This window comes from Erithacus rubecula (assembly GCF_903797595.1).
Source record: "Erithacus rubecula genome assembly, chromosome: 11".
NCBI classification, from domain to species: Eukaryota; Metazoa; Chordata; class Aves; order Passeriformes; family Muscicapidae; genus Erithacus; species Erithacus rubecula.
The window spans coordinates 10,239,782-10,262,071 of NC_136663.1; the positions used below are offsets into that span (position 1 = coordinate 10,239,782).

General features: G+C 46.3%; 1 protein-coding gene across 11 annotated transcripts in view; it reads left to right on the forward strand.

Annotated features, from left to right (window-relative positions):
* The window catches only part of TP63 (tumor protein p63), a 99,481-nt gene that overhangs the window by 61,933 nt on the left and 15,258 nt on the right, over window positions 1–22,290 (forward strand). For 7 of the 11 annotated variants that reach the window (XM_079314915.1, XM_079314914.1, XM_079314918.1 and 4 more), the window contains 6 exons: window positions 16,728–16,914; window positions 18,566–18,681; window positions 19,004–19,113; window positions 19,359–19,495; window positions 20,489–20,571; window positions 21,523–21,659. In XM_079314915.1, coding sequence (XP_079171041.1) covers window positions 16,728–16,914; window positions 18,566–18,681; window positions 19,004–19,113; window positions 19,359–19,495; window positions 20,489–20,571; window positions 21,523–21,659 — 770 coding nt within the window. The remainder of the gene's footprint in view (window positions 1–16,727; window positions 16,915–18,565; window positions 18,682–19,003; window positions 19,114–19,358; window positions 19,496–20,488; window positions 20,572–21,522; window positions 21,660–22,290) is intronic. The other 4 variants (XM_079314917.1, XM_079314921.1, XM_079314922.1 and 1 more) reach the window with 1 other exon arrangement.

A 22,290-nucleotide genomic window follows, 5' to 3' on the forward strand; every position in this document is an offset into this window, starting at 1 on the left:
GAACAAAAATGCTCTGATGCTGTTAGTCACCCTGCTGATCTCAATCTGTTTAATGGTGCTATTTTGTTTCAGTGCACTGATATTCTAATGCTTGTTTTGCAGCTTATTTCAGAAAAGTTTCCAAAACAGAGAATTCATAGGGCTTTTCTCTTTAGTGAAGTGGCCTGGTAGCATTTTAAATGTTGAAAAATCACATGGCCAAGATGGGTTCTGTTAGTGATTGAGAATGACTGACTTGTGACCTCTTCCCTCTCCACCACACAGGTCAGATCTGTTGGCATTCCTTGCCTCTGAATGGGGAGCTCCTTACACCAGACACCCAGGATGGCATTATGTCCACAGTGTGAGCCCAGTGTGACCTGCTTGCTGGGGGAGTCAGCATTTCTCTGCTCCCTGGAGGAGCGGGACTGAGCACGCAGGCAGGTGCTGGCTGCCAGGGAGTGATGCAGGATGGCCAGGTATTCCTGCATGCTGGGGTCTCAGGGCAGCTTGCTGCCTTCAGCCTGTCCAGCGTGGCTCAGCAGGGGTGTAGCAGTTCACTCAGCTTTTAAAAATGTTTTTCTTTCTTTTTTTTTTCTCCCTTTTTTCCACTGGCCATACCAATCTGATTACACCTTCGAGGGATCATCTGCCCCTAAAGCTTAATTAAGGAGCTCGTCTGACTCGTCACTGACTCACCTGCCACTGTATGAGCTCATGTCTGACTTGTCCTAGGAAGATAGTCAAATATGTCAGGCTTCTCTGAAATATAGCAGTTTTTTTGTTTTATTGCACCCCTGACATTGCTGTTAGCTCCTGCAGAGGTGAGCAGAAAGATGACTGCCCCAACTTGGTTACTTTTATCTAAACTTATTCGCTTGTCTCTTTGTGCCTTGAAAAACCAGATGGGGTTTTGCTTGCACAGCTGTAGGTATGTTAGAGTTAATAAAAAAAAATATTAAAAATTAAATAACCTTTGAGTTTTGGCTTCAGGCAAACTAGGTGAAATGATGTGTTTTGGAGATGAATGCTCTTGCAGGAGGCAAGATGTAGCTTGCAGGAGAACATCTGCAACCAATCCATTCTGTATGAGATGGGGCCAAGACTTGTTTGTATCTCAGTACCTGTTCAAACATGTTATAGCATAGCAAAAAGAGGTTTTGAATGCATTGAGGAAGGGTGGGTAAGACGGAAAAGAGACATCAAGCTGAATGTTTGCTTAATAGCCTTGATTTCTTCATTAAACTTTTAAGCACTTTAATAATCTGATTAGCTGCTTTCCGAGCACAGTACAATTTTTGCTTTTTTCTTTTTTTCTTAAAAGAGAAAAAACTCTACTCATCTTGGTGCTGTAAGACGAGCTTGCTTTGTGACCTGAAGCAAATCTGCTAACTTTAGTTTGCTACTTTTCTGTGCTCAGCCTGAGGACTGTCGGTGAAGGGTGTTCTGTAATGCATTTGATCAAAGATGGTGCAGAGATTCAGTGACCAGGCTGGCTGCCTGGACCCTGGAGTGCAGCTTGCCAGCCACTCCCATCCTTTGTCCTGTAGGAGCTGAATGTAGCATGAGCATCTTGCAATGGCAGTTTACAGAGCTCGTTTGCCTGCCTTTAATTGTGCACTTGAAATGCCTCTTCCTGAAGGCCCGTGGCAGTGGAGAACAGTTACATGACTCAGGAGTGGCTGGAGTGGTGAGGTTGGCAATAGAGGCTCTCATGCTGAGGTTCTCCTATGGTTGCACTGATGGTTCTCATCATCATATTGAGCTGTGCATTGTTTTGGGTTTTTTTGTTTTTTGTTAGACAACTCCAGAGATGTACATGCAGCTGTATTTCTGGTTTGCACATATAGCTAGTGTGGGTGTTGAAGGTGCGGGCTGTGTGTGCCTGAGATTTGTTGTCAGTGGAGTGTAGCAACTGTTATTCAGATCTTTTTGCTTGCCTAATGGGCTCAATTCCTTCCTGAGCAGACTGCAGGACTCATTTGGGCTGATTAAGGTGGTTAGTGTGAACACAGTGCCTCTAAAATCCTTTCAGAGGAAAGAGGCCTTCATTCCCAATGTTCTGTTCTAGGTAGAGATGGGGTTGTAATACTGCCTGGGTAGTGTTCTGCTAGTGCTTGAAACCAGCAGACTGAGGCTTTTTCTCCCTTTTTCTCAAACCAAATCTTGCTGTGACTTCACCAAAAGTGCTTGTATAAGCGGAGCAGCCCTGGTCATGTGCTGATCTTTGTCAAGACCTTAACACAGAAGCAAATTAAAGAACTGCAAGATGCACAAATGCCTGTCCTCTGCCTTTGATGTCAGAGGGCTCTTCCTCTGTGCACTGGCTCTTCAGAGGGAGGTTATTCTCCCTCCCAAGTGTTCATGCCTTTGTCAGGTCCCTGATGACTCCTGGTGCTGCTGCTCACGTGTGTTCCCTGGACAGTACCAGGAGGGCCTCCTGCAGCCTGTCCACACCTGGCAGATAAACACACGTGGGAGGCATGGCCTTGGGCTCCATGCAGCATTGCATGGACATGCAGGCTGTGCCTGGAAAGAGATGTGCTGTGTCTGTGTAGTGCTCCAGCAACTGGTTCTGGCACATTGCAGCTGGAATGGGATGGTTTAGGAGCTGTGCAGTGATGGCTTGCTGTGCCTGAACTTCTTTTTCCTGCATGTCATACACAGGGTCAGCATGTGGCCAGCCAGCATTGCCTGTAGCTGCACCATGAGCAGGAGCACTCTTTGCTTTTGCTTTGCCCTGCAAACTCATCCTGACCCAGAGAGATGGTCACGGTTGTGTTCAGGTGCAAATCATACCTCACCCCAATGTGCTCAGGGTTTCAGCCAAGAAGAATTTAGGTAGCTCTTTTGTCCTTCCTTGAGTATGCTCTTGCTGGGGCTGCATGAAGAGCCTGATATGTATTTCAAGTTGCCCAAATGGGTCTCTGTCCTGATGCTCTGGTGGCTTATGCAGTCTTCCATTTCTTCCTTCAGAGCTGGGTTGCTGTGACACTTTTGAGAAATAGCAGGGCTCATCTCTGGAGAAATCCTCTTTTGGGGAGAATTTCCAAAGTGATTGACTGTCTGGTGTTCTGTTTGCTTGCTTAAGAGCTCCATCACATAGTCACTGAGAAAGATGGCTGAAGCCACTGGTGACCCTCTTTTAGTCAAGCTTTGCCTTGACACTCTGGTTTTATTCCTGCCCTGTGCAAACATTGTCTTGTTCCCAGAAACCTCTGTTGGCTCTTTATCTGAATTGGGTGATGTAATTATGCCTCCCAGCCCACTACTGCAGTGGGAAAATGGGTCCCTCTTGTTTCTGGAAGGAATTTTCAAGGACTTGCTCCTTGGAGAAGCACACATCAGCCTCTGTGGGAATGGGTGTTGGGGCTGTGTGTTTTGTTTAGTATTTTTCCCCTTGGCTACACAAGCAGCTAAAACCTGTAACCTACAGGAGTTGGAAGCTTCATGCAGAAAATTAGCTTAGGTTGGTGGAAGAGTTGAGATCGCATTTTTCTTGGCTAATTAAAGGATTAAAGGTGCAGAGATTTAGAGCGAACTGTCAGTGTGCTACAGAAGAGAGCCTTTGATGGTTGAATCCAACTTGAGATTAAACAAATTGCATTTAAATAAGAAATACATGGCAACAGTTACAGTCTAGCTGGGCCTCTATTCCATGATGTCCTTCAGGGTCAGGTAGATGGTGTGCTGTGGCTAGGGCTTCTCCTCCCTCACCAGCTTCCTTCTTCCCAAGTGCCTTCCTCTGGAGTGTTGCCTCCACATTTTGTAAAATTGTTTGTTTTTTTCTTTTAACCCAGTGCTTTGTGCAAAGGAGCCTTGCACTCTACCTTACACAATAATGAACTGCTGTCTGTCACAGCAGTAGCATGGTCACATCCTTTTTGTGTGTTTTGTAATATCTCTGATCCTATTTAGGGTTTTTCTGCATCCTGGTGCTTTTGCTGTCTACAGCTGGAGAGCTAATTATTTATTCCTCTGTGAACTTTTTTTTTCTGATGTTCAGTTGAGAAGCTGGTGGATGGCAAGAGTTGATTGTTTAATGGTGTCTTCCTCTACATAGTGGCTGGTAGAATTCTAGTGAGACAGTGAACTTGTGTGGGTTCCAAGTCCTTCTTTGATTCCAGTTGATTGTCTTCAATGAGCTACACTTGCAAATGGCTTGCTAGTGTTAGTCCTAGCCCTTGTCCTGTCTCTTCACTTGGATAGCATTGCCTCCAGAGCTGCTAAGGGGATGCTTTTAAGTGGAAGTGGTGTAGGCTTATGAGATTCATGGCAGCTATCTCGGAACAAAGATTGCTTTCTGCTAGGGCAGGAATTCTTCTGCACAGCATTGTGCAGGGCAGCAGCCTATTCTGTCCATGGAGACTTTGTCTCTTTCCCTGCAGCATCTATGAGCTGTAAGGAAAATGGGAGTGCCAGACAGTGCGAGTGAATAATGTCTGATGTTGCAATTCTGTCTTGTTTTCTTTTGCTCCTTTTTAGTGAGGAAGGGGCTGGCCTTTTGTTACCTGCTACCTATATAAGATTATGAGGGGGGGGTTTGTTTCCCTTTTTTCGTTGTTGTTGTGATGATAGAGAAAATCACGAAAGTGGTAAAAAAATCTGGGATTCTATAATCACTCAAAAACATGGCATTACTTATTAATTGGGTGTGGTTAGTTGGGAAATCTGACTTTAAAATTGTTTCCCAGGGAACTATTCCTGTTCTCATTGTTATCCAGTAACAAAGACTGCTTTTTGGTTGGGAAAGCAGTCTTGCTTTGAACGGGCTAGGTCTTCTCACAAAGCATCTGTTGCTTGGGGTCTTCAGAACCTGCATTTTGCAAATGAAGCACTGCAGAGTAGTGAGATCTGCAGGGACAAAGGGCCCTTTGGTGTTTTCCTTGGAAAGCCATCTTCAGGTTGTGGTGGCAGGGATTTGCATCTCAATCCACATGAATTCCTGTTATGTTTCCAGTTACATCATGCTGATGGCATTATCTTTGCTACCAAGTGGAATAAATCAATTGCTAGGTATTGAGAGACTTGATGTAATCTATTTCCAATAATTTATAGATCTCTTATTATGTCATGGAGTATTTGGGTAATCATTCCTTTTGAGTTTACTTAGCAGGCTTTTGTAGATCTGCCTGTGAAGTGCATCCAGGTCCATGCAAACTTGCATTATATTCTTGTGCTTTCTTGCTGGAATTTCCAAGCAGCCCAAAAGTTAAAGATTTTTGACCTGTGCTGTATTCCAGCCTTCCATTTCTTCTGTGACATTACTGCATAATTACTTTTGGCTTGAATGTCCACTGGGATGTGGTTTTACATTCTACTCTTAGGGGGCTGGAGATGTGAAACTGAAGATTTGCTATTTCTCTGAGGGGTCCTGAGGAAGGGCTACTGCTAACATTTTCTGAACTCCTTGCAAGCCCTCCTCCCTTTCTAAATGCTGCTGTGTGGAGCAGCTTTCTTCCCTTTGCTGCAGTTGTACAGCTCCAGGGAGTATGAGACAAAGCGGAGTATCCCAAACGTGGTATGGGCTTGTTGATGTTCCTAGCAGAGATGATGCCACAGCATTGACCTCACTGCCTGGATGGGGGTGAGGTGCTGTGTTTTTGAGCAGGGAATGTTCTGATTGCTGCTGCAGCAGCAGCTCTGCTGTGTTTCCCAGCATGGAACTTGATGAATTGTTTCCCACGGTACGTAGGAAAATCAAGGTCTCAGTTCAGTAAGGCACTTGAGTGAGTGCATAACCTCTAGCACGTGAATATTCCCAGTGAAATCTCTTGAGTTTTGTTGGAGTCAGCAAGGCTGTTCCCAACCTTAAAGGTAGGCATCTGCTTAAACACCTTGCTGAATCATGTCTTGACTTTGAAAGCAGGCTCAAGAGAAACCACATGAGTTGACTCAAGGACTGTGCTTAGCTAGGTCATTGAGGATGGAAGGAGAAGGCTGAGAAGGAGGAGGATCTGGGTAAAATACAGATCCCATAACTCTGCAAATGCTAGTAATAGCTGACTTTCTCGGAATTCATCCCCAAAGCTTAATTGTATGAATAAAAGGTTTAAAGGTTTGACTTAGTCACTGTTCATCCTAATATTCTGGAGCTGCTGTCATGCCTTATTGATCTAACTTGGATCTGAGTTACCGCATCTTTGTATTCCAGTAAAACCACGACTTGCTCAGTTAGGTGTAATTTTTGTCGTTCCTAATCCTTATGTTTTCACTATGACTCAGAACTAGAGTGTGGCCTCATTATGTTAGTGATTCTAGAAGACAGAAGGATGTTTGCAGAAATGGTTTGGTTTAGTCTGGATTCTCTATCGTCTAGGAAGAGGGGGCCCTTCTCTGGTGGTCTTCATACAGAGGAAGAACGTTTGTCCCTGCTTGGCATCTGCGAGTTTGTTGCCTTGCTCTCCATCTTGGCCAGAAAAGCTTTGCTGGCTTTTCACTTTAATTATCAATGAAATGCTTGACAAGCAGGAGAACAATATTTGCATAGATGTAATTCTGGAAGTTGAGCGTAATGTGATCAGGAAATGGGACAGGCCCTGGCTGTTATCATGGAAGAGACTTGCTGGTACTTGCACTTAGCTTAAAATGTAATAAGATCTGACTCAGGATAGTTTCCTGGACATGAACAGAGAAGACTCGATGCCATTTTGGCAAGGCTCTGGCACTATCCTTTCCGCACAGGAACAGAAGAGATTTCTGGCAAATTCATAACTTCATTCTGAAAGGGCTTCTAACAGTACACTGAAGATGTAGAGAGAAATGCTCTCCCTTGGAGCAGAAAAGCAAGGGTGGGTGTGTGTGTTTTCGGGACTTTCTTTTTCTGAGATAGAAGCCAAGGAACAAGGCGCTTGCGTGCTGTGCCAGTGAAATCTCCCTGGGAAGACATGATGCTACTTGCAAGGTATGCACAAGACAAGACCAGAGGCGCCGCAGTGCTTGATTACTGTCAAGGACTCAGTTGGAACTTGCCTTTGCTCTTTGGCCTGCAGCATTTATGTAGAAATTGGGGACGCTGCTGCTTGCTTCCAAAGCTTTGCCTTGATGGGTCCTGCCCACATCTAGGCAGGGAGGAAGGATTGGGGGGGCTCGGAGCCTATGAAGTAAACAGGAAAATTACTCACTTTAATGATTCATTTCACTGGCACTGCCACTTTGAGAGCCTGTCAGATTTAATACTTTCCGTCTTCCCTTCCATCACCTCCCATAAGCGTGATTAATAATCTGTTAGAAGGATGGAGAGGTATCTGCACCTTTCCTCAGGTGGAAGAAACAGGAGGGGAAGCAAAGTGAGTAGGAGAAGGAGAATCTGAGATAATTGTTCTTTGTTGAAGCGTATGTCCAGAAGAGCACTTTGTTATTGGGCCCTTGATTTATTCCAGCTCACAGCTAAGCCGCTTGATCTCCTAGTCAGCTACCAGCCCTGCTCTGTAGGGTGCATTGGCCATTTTCTCTCTCCACAAACAGTCAGGGAGAGATCCTGCACTTGGTTACAGCACAACAGCAGTAGCACTGTAGAAAGGAAAGGAAAAAAATACAAATTACTTCTGTGTGAAGTTCTTCAGGGATTATTTGCTCTTTTTGTAAAGTCTATTGTATCTGAAACCTAAGTCAAGAAAGAGTGAATAGGATAGAAAATGTATCTGAGCAAAGGTGTTTAGTATGAGAGGTCACAAGACATTAAACCTTTTTTTCAGCTTTGAATTGCTTGAACTTTCTTTCCTGTGTCAGATTGAATGTGCAAAGACTGGTTTGCGTCTCCTGTGAGCCTGTCCGTGCCCTAGCTAGGAAGATGGGCCAGGATGTGACATAAATACTCTTACCCTTGCAGCGTGCTGACCCTGTGGTATTTTACAAGTAGGCCAGTCCTTTGGCATGAGCCAGAATTTGGGTGGAAATCTGTCACCATCTAGTAAAGTGTCCTGCTTTCCAGGGTGTTGGATGGCTTGTGCAGTCTGTGGCAGAGTGCCTGATAGTTCTGGGGCTGACTCTGCCACTACTGTGCAGGCTTAAGATGTTGTTGATTGAAAAGAGTATATTGCCAGACTTACTTTGTCATGTTGTTGGTGTTTGCATTTTTTTTTATGTGTTCTCATGTCCAGCTTGGCTTCCCTCTGGTGTAACAGATACTGTACGAGTAACTCATTCACTTTCCTCTGGGTTATTAATGAAATCCCCTTATTTGCAGGTGAAAGCACTAAAATAGGTTTTGTACTAATGTCTTACATTAGGCATTTCATCGTACCCTGCTTCTTCCCCTGATCTTTAGCTGATGTGAACCTGTGTCTATCACAAATTGCAGAGGATCCAAAGGCTCTATATGGGGCTGCAAGATCTGACCTGCTTGTCTGATTTCTGCTGCTGACTCAGTTTTTGAAACCAGGTTAGAATTGGTGGGAGCAGACTAGTTTTGGAGAGCTTTGGGATTTTTGCTTTGCTGTTTACTTTGTCTTAATTGAGCAACCTGTGTGTATTGCTGTGCTTCTTCCCTCATGGTTGAGTTCATCACCCTTTGGCTTTTTCAGCAGGGGACAAAAGTAGTGGTGAGATGCACTGAAAATTGGTGTCTGGTTACTCCAGACAATATTTCCTCTAGCTGATTAGAGATTTTGGAGAGTTTGGCTGGTAGGATGGAGCGTGCTGCAACATGTGAATTTGAAACAAGTGAGATCTGGGAGGCTGATAGGCTCAGCCAAAGAGGAAAGCTGCTGTGTTTCTTGAGACACAGGACTGTAAGAAAAGTTGAATCCCCCACACTAAGCTAGGAGGTTTGAAATGGCCAACCTGGACTTTAGGTAAAGTAGCCCATGAGCAGAGCAGGTTCTGGTGCTCAGTGTCAGAGGCCAAGGCACATGAGTCAGGAACAGTATGTGCTGGGGATGGGTTTGCTGTTGAGAGCCTGAATATGTTCTTTTCAGTTCATTTCTGGAGCCTTTATAACAGAAACTGGATTTCCATTAAAATACGGGTTAAATTAGATTTTAAAATTTAGGTTTGAGTTCTAAAATTCCCTTACACAGAGGCACACTGACTTGAGCAGGTGGTGGTTAACAGTGCTGCCAAAAGTTAAGCATATGCTGGAGATTTTTTTTTGCTAAATCTAGTCCTGGAGGTTTTTGCCTGCAGCATTGGAGTATACATTCTGATGTAATGAGCAGAATTGCCTGGAAGGACTATTGCCGATTGTCACTTGTTGCAGTGTTCAGCTGCTCTGATGCTTGAGGTCATACAATCAACTTAGTTTCATGTAGGCAAACATGTTGTCATATGTGTACTGTCCACTACTTGCATTACCTGCAAGCAGGTGTATGTATTTTATAAAGATGCAAATGTTTGTAACTCCAGTGTAGTGCTTTGTTAGCAGTGGGTTATCCTCTTGCTAGGAGGATGTGGAGTAACCACATTTTTGAGAGTAGCAGGGCTGTGGAAGGAGGGGAAAAAATGCAATGGAGTTGTTCACAAAGCTGCTTTGGAAGTTACTGTAATGATTATAAATTTTGCTGAATTGTGTTGGCTTACTAATTACTGCTTAATAATTGAAGGAGATGCTTTGTAGATCCAATTTTAAGTAATTTTTTTTTTTACTAATGTTGATTCACTATTCTGGAATTTAACACATCATAGATAGTAGGTGAGTCTGGGTAGGAGAGTGAACCTCTTGTGCTTCTTAATGTTCCATTTTCTGTGGTAGGCTAAAATAGGTTGCTCATTTGTTGTGCATTCATAGTGGAGAAGTCACTGGCAGCCATATATCAAGGAAAGATGTTCAGCATGAGATCACATCAGCTTGCCTTTCAGCATATTTGCTCTCATTTCATACTTCTGCCTCAAAAAATTTCTGCAGCAAAGCAATCTATTAGAAATGTAAATTACTAAACATTCTTAGCATCTGAAACTTGTTTGCTACTGCAAAAGTTTCGGTTTAGAAACTGGCTGAGAAACTGGACACAATATACAAGCAGTGTGTGAACTGGCTGCACAAGCTAGGGCCATTTGACTGCAGGAGTCTTATGATTCTGGTTTTAAATAATTTCAAAAATATTTAAATAATAGACTAGCAAAGGAAGAGAGCTTAAGTCACAAAACCTCTTCACAGAGTAAAGCTGTCCTTTACACCTATCACTTTGTATCAAAAAATGTGTAAAGCTTGCCTCCGAAGTTTTCCATTTGAGGTTTTTTGCTGTTTGTTCAGGATGTTTTTCAGTTGATTCTTTTTTTGTATTCAAGCTGAACTTCAAGAGGTCTTCATTTGTGGATGAAGTCTGTAGTTATGAAACTGAAATGAAAAAACCCACATATGTAAAGTTTTCTCAGAATAGTTTCATAGTGCAAAAGCAGTATGGGAAATTATCTGTGTTATTTCTGTTGTTATTGTGACTTTGCTGACAGCATTAGGTAGAGATGATGCATCCTGATGGAGGCAGTTTTGAATTTAAACCCCTGGGGAGCCTCAAGTGAGATACTGAATATTGTCATATGAAGGAATGATCTTATCCTAAAGATGTGAGGATCAAGCAGATGCTCTCAATTCGGTATTTTTGGGAATTTCAGGGGGTCTCCTATATCATGGCCACGCGTGCATGTTCTCTGTTCGTCCCTCGCTCCAGGTCGGGGTGTGTTCGCAGGTGGTGGGCGCGGGGCAGGAGCTGCTGCGGGGCGGGGATCGCGGCGCTGTCCCCTGCCGGGGCCGGCGGGTGGCCGTGCCTCTGGCAGAGGGGCAGAGCTGTCCTTGTGGCTCTCTTTGCCCTGCGGTGGCACAGCGCAGAGCTCGGGGGCAGCGCGGGGGACCCGGCGCTGAATCCCTGAATCCCTGTCCGCAGGCTACGCTTCTCCGCTCTCCTCCCCGCCACCCCTCCCCTTCCCCGTTTACCTAAGCAGGTCAGCGCATACACACACACACGCACCCATGTGTTTATTTTTTTTCGCTAAGGTTTGCAAGGCGCAGCAGCTGCCGGCGCCCCGGGGCAGCCCCGCCGCTTCTCCCTGCGCTGTGCCCGGGGGTCTCCGTGTGCCGGGTCCTCCCTGCCCTGTGTCTCTGTGCCGGTCCCCCGTATCCCCCGCGCTGTGCCGGTCCTTCCTGTCCCGTGTCCCCATGTCCCTGTGCCGGTGCCCCTTGTCCCCCGGGCTGTGACGGTCCCTGTGCCGATGTCCCCTGCCCCGTGTCCCCCGGGCTGTGACGGGTCCGTGTGCCGGTCCCTGAGCCGCTCCTCCCTGCCCCGTGCCGGTGCCCTGTGTCCCTGCCCCGTGCCGGTCCCTGTGCCGGTGCCCTGTGTCCCTGCCCCGTGCCGGTCCCTGTGCCGGTGCCCTGTGTCCCTGCCCCGTGCCGGTCCCCCCTGGCTGCGGGCGGCCGGGGGGATGCGGGGCCCACCTGCCCGATGTCAACATCCCGGCGGGCGAGGCCGGCAGGAATGTGCCGCTCCCCGCCCGGCGCAGGTAATTAATCCCCGCGACTGACAGGTGGCAACAGGCGGCCTTTGGCTGAGGCTGCCGCGGAAAAGCGCTCCGAGGAAGGATTTTAATAACTCGGCAGCTCCGTTCGTGAGCGCCTGGCGGGGCGGTGGGGACGGGGAGGGGGCAGAAGAGCCCCAGGGGATAATGAAGTTTAAGTCTTTGCGAAGGCGGACGCCTTTGGGTGATTCACTGCCCTTCCTCAAGAGGGAAAAGAGTGTGACATGGTTTTTCCTTTGCCCCGGGGTGGAGAAATTTGGTAAATGCCTGCAAAGCACTGGTGGGGCTGCATGAGCATCCCGTCCCACTCCCGGGCATCCAGGATGGTTTCTCTTGCAGATGGAGGATGCCCACAGGTGTGTCTCTCTCTGGTGTCCCGGGCTGTGAGGATGGGGCTTGTTCCACACCTGGTGGGTCTGTATCACTGGACCTGTTGGCCGTGCCCATGGTTTGAATGCCAGCTATGCCCACTAGCAGCAAGCTGTCCACTTTTCTCTGGAGCCGGGTGAGACAGAGGGCTTCAGACTGAAGCTGCAACAACTCAGCTCATAAACCATGGGGTTAAGGTTATGCTGAACTGAAGGTTAAATCTGGAAGGACATACCCATGTGTGCAGCACTCCTGGTACAGCTCCTCTTCACTGAGTGTCCTCTGGGTATCAGTTGGTTCCTGAGACTTTGTGTGCATGTGCACATGTTTGTTTCTGATGTGCCCCCACATGCTCCCAGCAGTTTTTTGTAAATGAGAAGTTAAATCATGGTCTAGCATAGCAAAAATGGTTATGGTGCTTGTGTAAATTGACTTTTTGTTCTTTGTTGGTGGCTTCCTTTCTTCCCACTGCTTTTTGTTCTCCTAAATAATTAAAATATACTAGGATTATTTTCTATTTCTTTGTGACTCTCCTTGTTTTCACCTGTGAATACTTTGGTGCAAGTAGCTATTGCATTCCCACTTTTCTAACTTCCCTCCCCCCGTTCTTTCTTTGGGAGTTAGTTTGGTAGGGGAGAAAGCATAGCTCATTGACAGCTTTGAAAACATCAAGTAAAATAAATCTAGTTAACTGAGTCGAACTAAAACATGACTACTTGAAAGAAGTTTGCAAAAGATTTGAAAGACCTGTTGATCTGAGCAGGAGGGGCTCAGGGAGCTGTAATGCCTTAAGCCAACCTCTGGGATCACCTTCAAGCTGACATCCATCAGCATTTGTAGAGCTGACTGAACTCCACTCCTTTTAAAGATTTAGGAGCCATAATCCCTCTGCGGGATCAGAGAGTAAAACAGATATTAGAGGTAGGTTTTGAAAGTAGTGTTTGGGGGATTTCACTGCATCAGTTTTGCAGAAGAATTGAATACTCAGTAAAAAGCCATTGTGGCTTGTATTGCGCTGAGCACTTACTTTCAGGAGACTACAGTCCTCTCTAGCAAAAAACTCTCCATTTGAGAGTCAAGAAGTGTTTTGTTTTTGCCTTTCAAGCCTTTGTTGACACACCTTCAGTAGAAGGGGCTTACTGAGAAATCAGACAGGTGTTGGCTGATGGTAACTAGCATGTGTATTGTGATACTGAATTACCAGCCAGGGTGCCAAGAGTGGGTAATACAGTATGTCTGCACAGGCAGGTGGGGAGAGCAGAGCTGCAGGCACTGGAATGTTTTATTCTGTACTTTAAAATGTATTATTAAGCAAAAAGCAAAACTGATGACAGGCAGCAGTGAAACTCCAAAGAAAAGTCCAAGCCAAAGCTCTTTCCTCTCCCTCTTGAGCAGATAGCACGTTTCCAGGCTCAGCTCTTGTGTTTTAAATGGCTTTCAGATCTGTACTCTGGTGGAAGTGGTGTTACACTCCTCAGGCTGTTAGCACAACCTTTGTTCCTACTGCTTGATAATGGTTGTTGTCATCTTGTCAACTGATGGACTTGTTTGGTCAAACTCATTTTGTATATTTGTACTCCTAATTAACTTAGTTTTCCTACTCAAATGTGTTGATTAATAGTAATGCTTTGGATTTCTGGGAATTGCTCACAATCTTACCCCTCATACAGCAAAGTTCACAGCAAAGTGGTGAGCAGGGGGACTGTCCCCTCCTGCATGGTGGGGTGATCTGGAACCACTGGAGAGCAGCACCTGTGCCAAGAAGGTGATCCTTGCTTGCAGGCTCTGAGTGCACAAACAGCTCCTGCCTCGGGTTTTCTTTCTGAAGCGCCTTTGCTTTGAAATCTATATACAATATCCTGTCTTGCTCTGTGGATATAGCGATTATCACTGATCCAGGACCAAGTCACCATGACCTAGTTGTTGGCATCTATTTATGCCAGTAAATGGCAGTGCATCAGGTTACTCCTGGTTGCAGCAAAGCTGGCGGGGTGGGAAACTCGAGCCCCTGTCTGTCTGACAGCAGGTACCCCGTGGACAGATTTACACCGGTGTTAAATGACTGTCCCTGCAGTGATTACACGCTCGCGGGCGGCTGTGCCTGGGTAGATGTGAAATCATGGCTCTGCGCCATGTCCCCAAGCCCTGTGCAGTGCCTGTGAGGCTTGAACTCTTGCAGTCAGGTGACAAAAAGGCAGCTCAGCCCCCTGTTGCCTCTTTTGACTCTGCTGGACACTGCCCTTTAATCCTCCCATGTCCTGACTGTGTTCCAAGGTAGAAGTGGGCTCCTGGTTTCCCTCCTTCCCTGACATGCCAAGTTCAAGCTGTTGGCTGGAACCTGCAGCTCTTGAGCCTGTCCTGTGTTCCTTTGTTGGATAGGCTTGTTCATCATAACCCACTAGCTCTTGGCTGTTTGCTCTCTGTGAATTTAGGGTGTGGGTCCAGTCCCTTCCTAGCTGGTTGTAAGGGGGCCCACAGTTGGGTGCTGGAGGGTGGATGAAGAGCAGATCCCTTTGCTCCCAGAGGGTCTGTACTCTTTGATCACGAGCCTCAGTACCTGTGCAGGTTTTGGGTACATCTCAGTCCTTCTGAAAGCAGTGATTTTTGTTTTCCCCCTTTCTTGTAATCCCAGCTTTCTGTCTTTTAAGATATTATAGGTAAAACTACAGTCAGCACCACGAGTCCTGATCAGTGACTGAGGGTGTGTATCTCCTTCCATTTGTTCAATTCTCTGGATGCCAGCAGACACTGGACATGTTGCCTCCTGGCATGTGCTGTGTCCTCTGTACACCACTGCTCTTCAATATTTATACTTGCATTTCAGCCCATCACCTTTGGGTGCCCAATTTCTTTATGCTTCAGTGATGTTAAGGCATCCAAGTGATTAGTTGGCTTTTTGAGATTTTTGAGGCTTTCTGTCCTTGAAACTGTCACAGTGCTATGAGCAATCTGATGTGGAAACAATGCTTTACAAGTTTTCTTCCTTTTTAAATATAAGTAATTCTTTTTCTGCCTTTTGAGATGAAAAGACAACATGATGAGCTCATTCTTACCTTCAGTAAGGGATTGCTTTTTAATTAAAAAACAATAAGGAATTTCAGGTTTAAAAGATGCACGATATAAATCACCATCTAGATCTGTTTCGCAACTTTTTTTTTGTAATTGTTTGGCGTGTTCCCTGTTTCCGCGGGCTGGGTAAATCCTTTGTGGGTTTAATCTCTAGCCTGCAGGCACATAAAATGCATTGCACAATTTGGCCTTTGCATTTTAAAGAAGCCTTTTTTTCTATCTTAAAGACCTGTAGCATCTTCTCTGCCACATGGCAGGATGGCGTTGAGTGAGGAGGGAAGGGACTGGCTTGGCTTATGTTTAATCCCTCTCTCCTACCCTGCATCTCTTGCAAGTTTGGTTTTTCCTGTGTTAGCAGTGTGTACACTCTGAAATGCAAATAATCCCTGACTATCACTAGCTAATCCTTTTGCTGCTGCAGCATCTGCCACCCACTGGTGCACATGCTGGCTCTCCCTGTCCCAGTGGGGTCCATGGCCACAGGGTGCTCTTGACCAGTATGAACCTGTCACTGTGTTTGGACAGCTGGGAACAGGGCTCTGTTGGCTCGTGGCTGCTAGAGATCTTTTCTTGTGAGGAAACAACCACCTTGGGGCTTTCACTTTTCTTTGTCTGCAAGAACCGAGGACAGGGAGATGGGGAAATGCCAGGAATTCCTGCGGGTTACATTGTTAGAGTTACAGGGAGAGCTCTGCACTCATGAATGTCTGAATACCAGGAGGAAACTGAATGCCTCTGGAGTAGGGTTCTGAAAAACCTGCTGTATTTTGGAACAGCCTTGTACAGCAGGGGCGACTGGAGAGTCTCCTTGATGTGAGATATCCAGGAAAATGGGTTTAAGTTGTATAGTATTGAACCACTTGAGACTTGCCTTGCCATCCTCCCTGCTAAGCAGATGTCTTTATTTTGGTGAGGGGTTTTGAAAAGAAGCCACCAACTTCAGCCTTGATGTTTTGCTGAGTAAAGGTTTCCAGATGTGAACACACTCCACAAAAATGCTGTGTTAGTTTGCTGGTTTAGTGGGGAACATATTAAGAGAAATCTAATATGCTCCAAATTAGCACAGTGAATAAGAGCATCTTGTTCTGTTCCAAGTGCTCATTGCATGGTGACAGCCTCCCTTTTGGAGCCAGCTGCTGGGTTATGCTCTAGGTTATGATCACCATGGGCTGGTCTTTGGGCTGTTCAGGTCTTCTGGTGTTTGCAAAAATACTGTTTTTTGGTTTCTGTTTTTTATAGCTCATGTTTTGATGTAATGCTTGGAGTTCAGAAGTGAGGGAATTACTACAATGATGTTCAGTGGGATGTAGGAGATGGCTAAAAAGGTGACTGAAATGTCAGATATTGTGTAACTCCCAGATTGATCAGGGTTTTGTTTTAAAGTACTTTTCAGTACCAAGGTTCATGTTATTATTTAATCCCTCTGCAAGAGTAGGAGGGCTTCTTAGAAAACAGAATGAAACACTTTTATGTCTGTGGTTTTGAGTGTTTCCAGGATTACAGGATGCTGTGAAAAGAATAGCATCTGTTTTGTTAGGTGGGTAATGGATGTCCCTTGCAAGAGGGTGTGAGTGCCCAAGAGAAAGAAAGGCTTTATTTGTTTGAGTAAATGAAGTGCTCTTTATCTGAAGATTTTTGCCTTTGGGAAAGCTAGGATGTGGATTTATGCTCTGCTGTTTTACAGCAGGTAAAGGTCTAGGGGTTCTGTCACTTTTCTGCAAGCATGGCTGTTGTTCAAACAAATGTAGTGCCCATGCAGTGGCTGGTGCTTTCAGTTACATGTGCAAACCCATCTCCTTTTCCTGGTGTGCCTTCATCCCTTGCTGAACTCCTGCCTCTCTTCTGGTCTGTTCCCCATTCAGTATTCCACCGAACTGAAAAAGCTGTACTGCCAGATCGCCAAGACATGTCCCATCCAGATCAAAGTGATGACCCCACCACCTCAGGGAGCTGTCATCAGGGCTATGCCAGTCTACAAGAAAGCTGAGCACGTCACTGAAGTGGTCAAACGCTGCCCGAACCACGAGCTGAGCCGGGAGTTCAACGAGGGTAAGGAGGCAGCGCTGTGCTGGCAGCCCCTCTGCAGAGCTGCCTGGCTGAGGATGTGACAGCAGCTTCAGAGCAGTCCTTCTGGAAACAGACCTCCCTGTGACACCCTGTGCAGCTTTTTATTTCCTGTGCTTGGCAGGAAGGATCATGCAGTGCTTTAGCTGTCCTTGGGAAGAAAGCACTGAAATGAACCTCGTGCCTGCCCAGGCTGGATGGATGTCTGTCCCTGTGGCAGGCACTGCCCCTCTGGCAGCCTTTCTCTGCTCTGCTTTTGCTCCTGCAACGAGAAGCAGCTGTTCTTGTGCTCAGGAATGAGCTTCCATGTCGCTGGGACAGGGATCTAGTAACAGGATGCAATATCATCTCCAGTCCTTAATCCACGCCTCAAAGACGGACGGGCTGTTTACCCCTGGCAGGGAAATGTCAGTGCCAGCATCAAGTGTAGGCAATGTTCTTCTACATGTAACACTCTCAGTAATGTATTAATGTTTTCATCTTTTACTTTTCCTCATGTTGGTGAGGCAGCAGCTGTTTTTAAAATGTCCTTTGGTTTTCTGCAAGCTCACGGGCTGGGTTCCATTTTGCTTTGGCCATTTAAGTTCACATAAGTTCAGATGAGCATCTGTTTTATTCTACATACATTATTTATCTTCTACTGTAAAAAAGCCCGGTCGGTGTCAGTTAGCAGGATGTCTCAGGAGCCTGGATCCCATTGCTGGTTACAGTGCAGCCAACTAGACAAGCTCCAGAAATAAGCAAAGACTTGGGAGTGTAAAATCAGCGTGGAGTGAGACAGTTCTTCAAAACAAAAAGTGCTTTTCTGACAGGACTGGATTTATTGAGGTCTGACACCATTTAATAATGGAGTCTCATGAAGGGAAAAAACCCTATAAATTCTTATTCTGAAATAATTATTTCTGTAGAAATAGGCTGTTATTTGAGTAAGAAATGAACAGTTAATACACAAAACAAATTCTTGAGATGAACCCATAGCAGGCTCTTCTCCTCAGAATTGAGTTGTATGTTGTAGAAACACTGAAGAAAATTTGTAGGATGGAAGCTTTTAATTATCGGTAAGTGGCCTAGAAAACAAGATCATGTTCCCTTCTAATGCTAGTATAAGCAAGCATGATTTTTCCAGCTGACCATTAATTAACTGCATATTTGTCTTGCTCCTTGAATCTTTTTTTTAAGTATCAAGATTGATGGAAGGGAGCAGAAGAGGGCTAGCAATTGATAGGAAAAAGAGTAGGAATTGACCTTTGAAGGAATTTACTTTGTATATGCATTAGAGGGAGGAAAATAAAGGCTTTCAGCTAGTGTGAAGTTCCAACGGGAGTTATCTGCTGGAAGAACTGCTGTGAGCTGCTGTTCAGTTCACATTTGGGCTCACTTAGTCTGGGATCTTGGGAAGCCCTTATTCAAGTTTAGCCACAGATATCCAGAGTGAGTTTAAGAAGGCCTGTGCTGCCTTTAGTGTCTGGCAGCAGGGATCTGGGGAAGGGATGCTTCAAGGGCTGGGAGACAGCAGTGTATGCTCTGATGGATCTCTGGGGCCACGTGCATCTCCCTTGATGGCAGATCTTGCCATCCTGTACATGACCTTACTTCCCTGAACGGTCTCTTGTTTTTTCCCTCTTTGCTCTTGCAGGACAGATTGCACCTCCCAGCCACCTGATCAGAGTGGAAGGGAACAGCCATGCCCAGTATGTAGAAGACCCCATCACTGGGAGGCAGAGTGTGCTGGTCCCCTACGAGCCACCCCAGGTATGTTGTGAGTTTGAGCTGGTGGCATCCTGGCACACAACGAGTGGGGGTTGTAACCCTGGTCAAAGGAGTTGGGATCTTGGGCTTTCCCAAGATCCCATTTCACAATGAATCCCTTCTTCCTTTCTGTCAGAAGTGAGCTGTGAAATACCCTCTTTATCCCTTGAGGGCAGGGCTTCTTCATTTATTTTAAGGAAGCTTTGTAGTGGGGGACTATTTCATGCTGGTCCAATTACAGCCCAGATTGGGAAATACAAGAGGAGAGCTTGAAAAAAACTTTCCATCCTCCAGCTCTTCTGCTCATCACCTTTGTCTCACCCAGGTCGGTACTGAGTTCACTACAGTCCTGTACAACTTCATGTGCAACAGCAGCTGCGTTGGAGGGATGAACCGCCGCCCCATCCTTATCATTGTGACCCTGGAAACCAGAGAGTAAGTTGTGCATCACGAGTGCACCCTTCTGGCTCCTCTTCCCCTTAGGGCAGCATCCCACATCCTCGGGAACAGCTCAATTCAAGGGGCCATAGGATATTTTGAGATCTTTGCAGGTGGGAGTTGCCCAGCACCTGGGATCTCCGGACTGGGAAATGGAAGGTGCACGGTGTGGTGTGAAGTTGAGGGGAGCTGCTGGCCTGTCTCCAGCTGCAGCTGATGTTTGTGCTGGCCTCTCTTTGCAGCGGGCAGGTGTTGGGGCGCCGATGTTTCGAAGCGCGCATTTGTGCCTGCCCGGGCAGGGACCGCAAGGCGGACGAGGACAGCATCCGCAAGCAGCAGGTGTCCGACAGCACAAAGAACGGTGATGGTACGAAGCGCCGTAAGTAGCTGGCAGAGCTGGGCAGATGGGGCTGTCTCTGGGTGCTTGTGCCACAGCGACACTGCTGCTGGGCTTGGAGGCAGGAGGGAATTAGTAGTTTCTTCTCCTGGGGTGAATCAGCCTAAAAATTGAGCTGGTGTTCACAAAGCAGTGTTTGACAGTCTGGGTTTCTGGGCTGCCTTGTGGCATTGCTGGTGTTAGATTAGCCCTGCCAGTGGTGGGTAGAGGGGGTGTTTGTTTGCCGCCTTCCAATTGTATGTCTGGAACTCTAACTTTTTGAACTTTGCTGCTTGTTTGGGGTCACGCTGTTATTCTTGGCTTCCTCTAGCCAGTGTTCTGTGCTGTGGCAGGTGTCTTCCAGCCACAGGGATCTAGACTGAGGCTGCACACAAACCCTGCTGTGCAGAGAACACCCTGGCAAGCAGCCTCTCTGTTCTGAAGAGAGCCAAGTCCTCACTGGACATGCAGGATCTAGAAATCCACCTTTGGTTTCCCCTGTACTCAGTGAAGGCAGCAGGCTGCACAGCAGGGCACAGGTTATGATAGGAGGCAGACTGCAGCAGGGCTTTGTTTTCTCAGTGAGTTCTGCTCCCTGCCAATGGTCTCACCTTCATGGATCACTGATTCACCAATAACTTGTGACCCTGTAATACCAAAACTTCATGACACTTTTCTGTAAAGACCCAGTACTTGTTCTAAGTGTGGCTTGCCAGGGTTTTGTCATATATCCAGTGCTCCTTGGCTGATGTGTTTCCCCAGGTGACATGGCCAGCCAGGATCTGCAGCCATGTCTGCCTTAAGGAGCCAGGAGCTGCAAGGACAGTTCTGGAGTGGCTCAGGCAAAGATCCCTTCAGATCACTACAGATCTGAGCTAGTCATGCACACTTCACTTCTCTTTTGCATCTTTTTTCCTTTCTTCTTTATATGCTCCTCCCCTCCCTCTCCCCCCCCCTTTATTTTTTAATGGGATACCTTTGGGGTTTCTTTTCCAGCTTTTCGACAAGGAACTCATGGCATACAGATGACATCTATCAAAAAAAGACGTTCCCCAGATGATGAGCTCTTGTACTTGCCAGTGAGTTCTTTTTATTTACCTTACCCTATGTTTAGTATCTTTTATGGTGACTTGAGGTTCACCTAGACTTCAGAAAGAGCTGAGGGTGGGGTTGGGATGTGAAAGAATAACTTTTTTTTCTTTTTTTCCCATGATCTATTAATTTTAAATACATATTCCAAATGAAAAATATTTAAAATCCCACTAAGTGCTAAGAATGGCTTAGGAAAGGCATATAAGAATATCCTAGGGGATCTCTGTCCTGCTGGAAACATTGTCTTTGAGCTCTAACTAGGTTTCCTCCTCTGTAATTTCTGGGTCTGTAGCACATGACCTTTGTCTAGAAATCTGGGTGTTGTCTTACTGATAGGTGGATGCTTCTGTGACTTTTATATATATTGCAATTGTAATGCTGTGACAGAAGTGAAATATGGTCTATTAAGTGGAGACTCGGAAAGGGCAAGAGATATCTCTAATTGGCCATTTAGCTCCTTCCTATGAGCCATGTTTAGTTGGATAAATCACAAATCATGGTGTGCTTGAAGGAGAAGGGAGAGCCAAACCCAGCTCCCAAATTTCCGTGCTCTTTTCTGAGGGCATGTAAGATTCAGCTCAGATCTGCTTGCATCTGAGGCAAGTAAAGACATTTTCTGTCTAAATAGGTTGGATCAGAATGTTGCTTTTGGCTGGCATAGATTCACACTGAGCCATATGACAACCCCAAAATATTCTTCAGTCTACAGTGTGAGGTTGTCACTCTTCAGCATTATTTGCTGCGCCTTTAAAACAAGACTTAGCAGTTTCATTGTGTGAGCATCGTGTGTAAACAGCACATTTGCATCCTGTTCTGGATGTTTTGTTTACCTGACATTACCTAAACCTTCCTAAGATGACTATGAATAAGGTCTATAAATGCAGTCCTTCAAAGCTTTTCTTTCCCCCCCAACCCCCTTTCCTTTCCCCCTGATGCAGGTGAGGGGACGGGAGACGTATGAGATGCTCCTGAAGATCAAGGAGTCGCTGGAGCTGATGCAGTACCTGCCCCAGCACACGATTGAGACCTACCGGCAGCAGCAGCAGCAGCAGCACCAGCACCTGCTGCAGAAGCAGTGAGTACCCCTGTGCTTGCAGTGCCAGGGCAGTGGGGACATGGGGGAGAGAGGAGAGAGACACAGAAGGCTTCTGCACAGTTATTCACTGGGACACAGGGCTCAGCTGAGGGCCGAGCAATGGGACAGAGCACTCCTCCTCCTCCAAGTGTCCTGACTCTAGTATTTTCATCCCACAAATTCCAAGTTTTGGCCTTGGAAGGGGAATGAGGATGGGCTCAGTGCCTCATTTCTGACTTCCAGCCAGAGCCCCAGCACAGCATAGCGAGGCAGAATCACTGACAGCCTGTGGTCAGAAACCTGCTGTGTGCCCATCTCAGCTGGGGAGCACAGGATGGGTGTACTCCTCTCCTGTCATTCCATGGGAATGGCAGCAAGCATGGAACCATCTCCAGGGTATCTGTCTGACCATCTTGCTAAGAGTATGTAGAGCTGGGACTTTGAGCACGAGCTCAGCTGAGTGCTTGGACCCCACTGCAGTGCATCTCTCATTGCAGGGCTAGTGTCTGTGGTACAACAATATTTCAGGTTGTTCAGCTATCATTCAGGCAGCTGGAAGTCGAGAGCAAAGTTGAAACAAAAAAAAATTCCTTTTGTGGCAAGTGGGTACTTCAAGGAGATTCTATACACT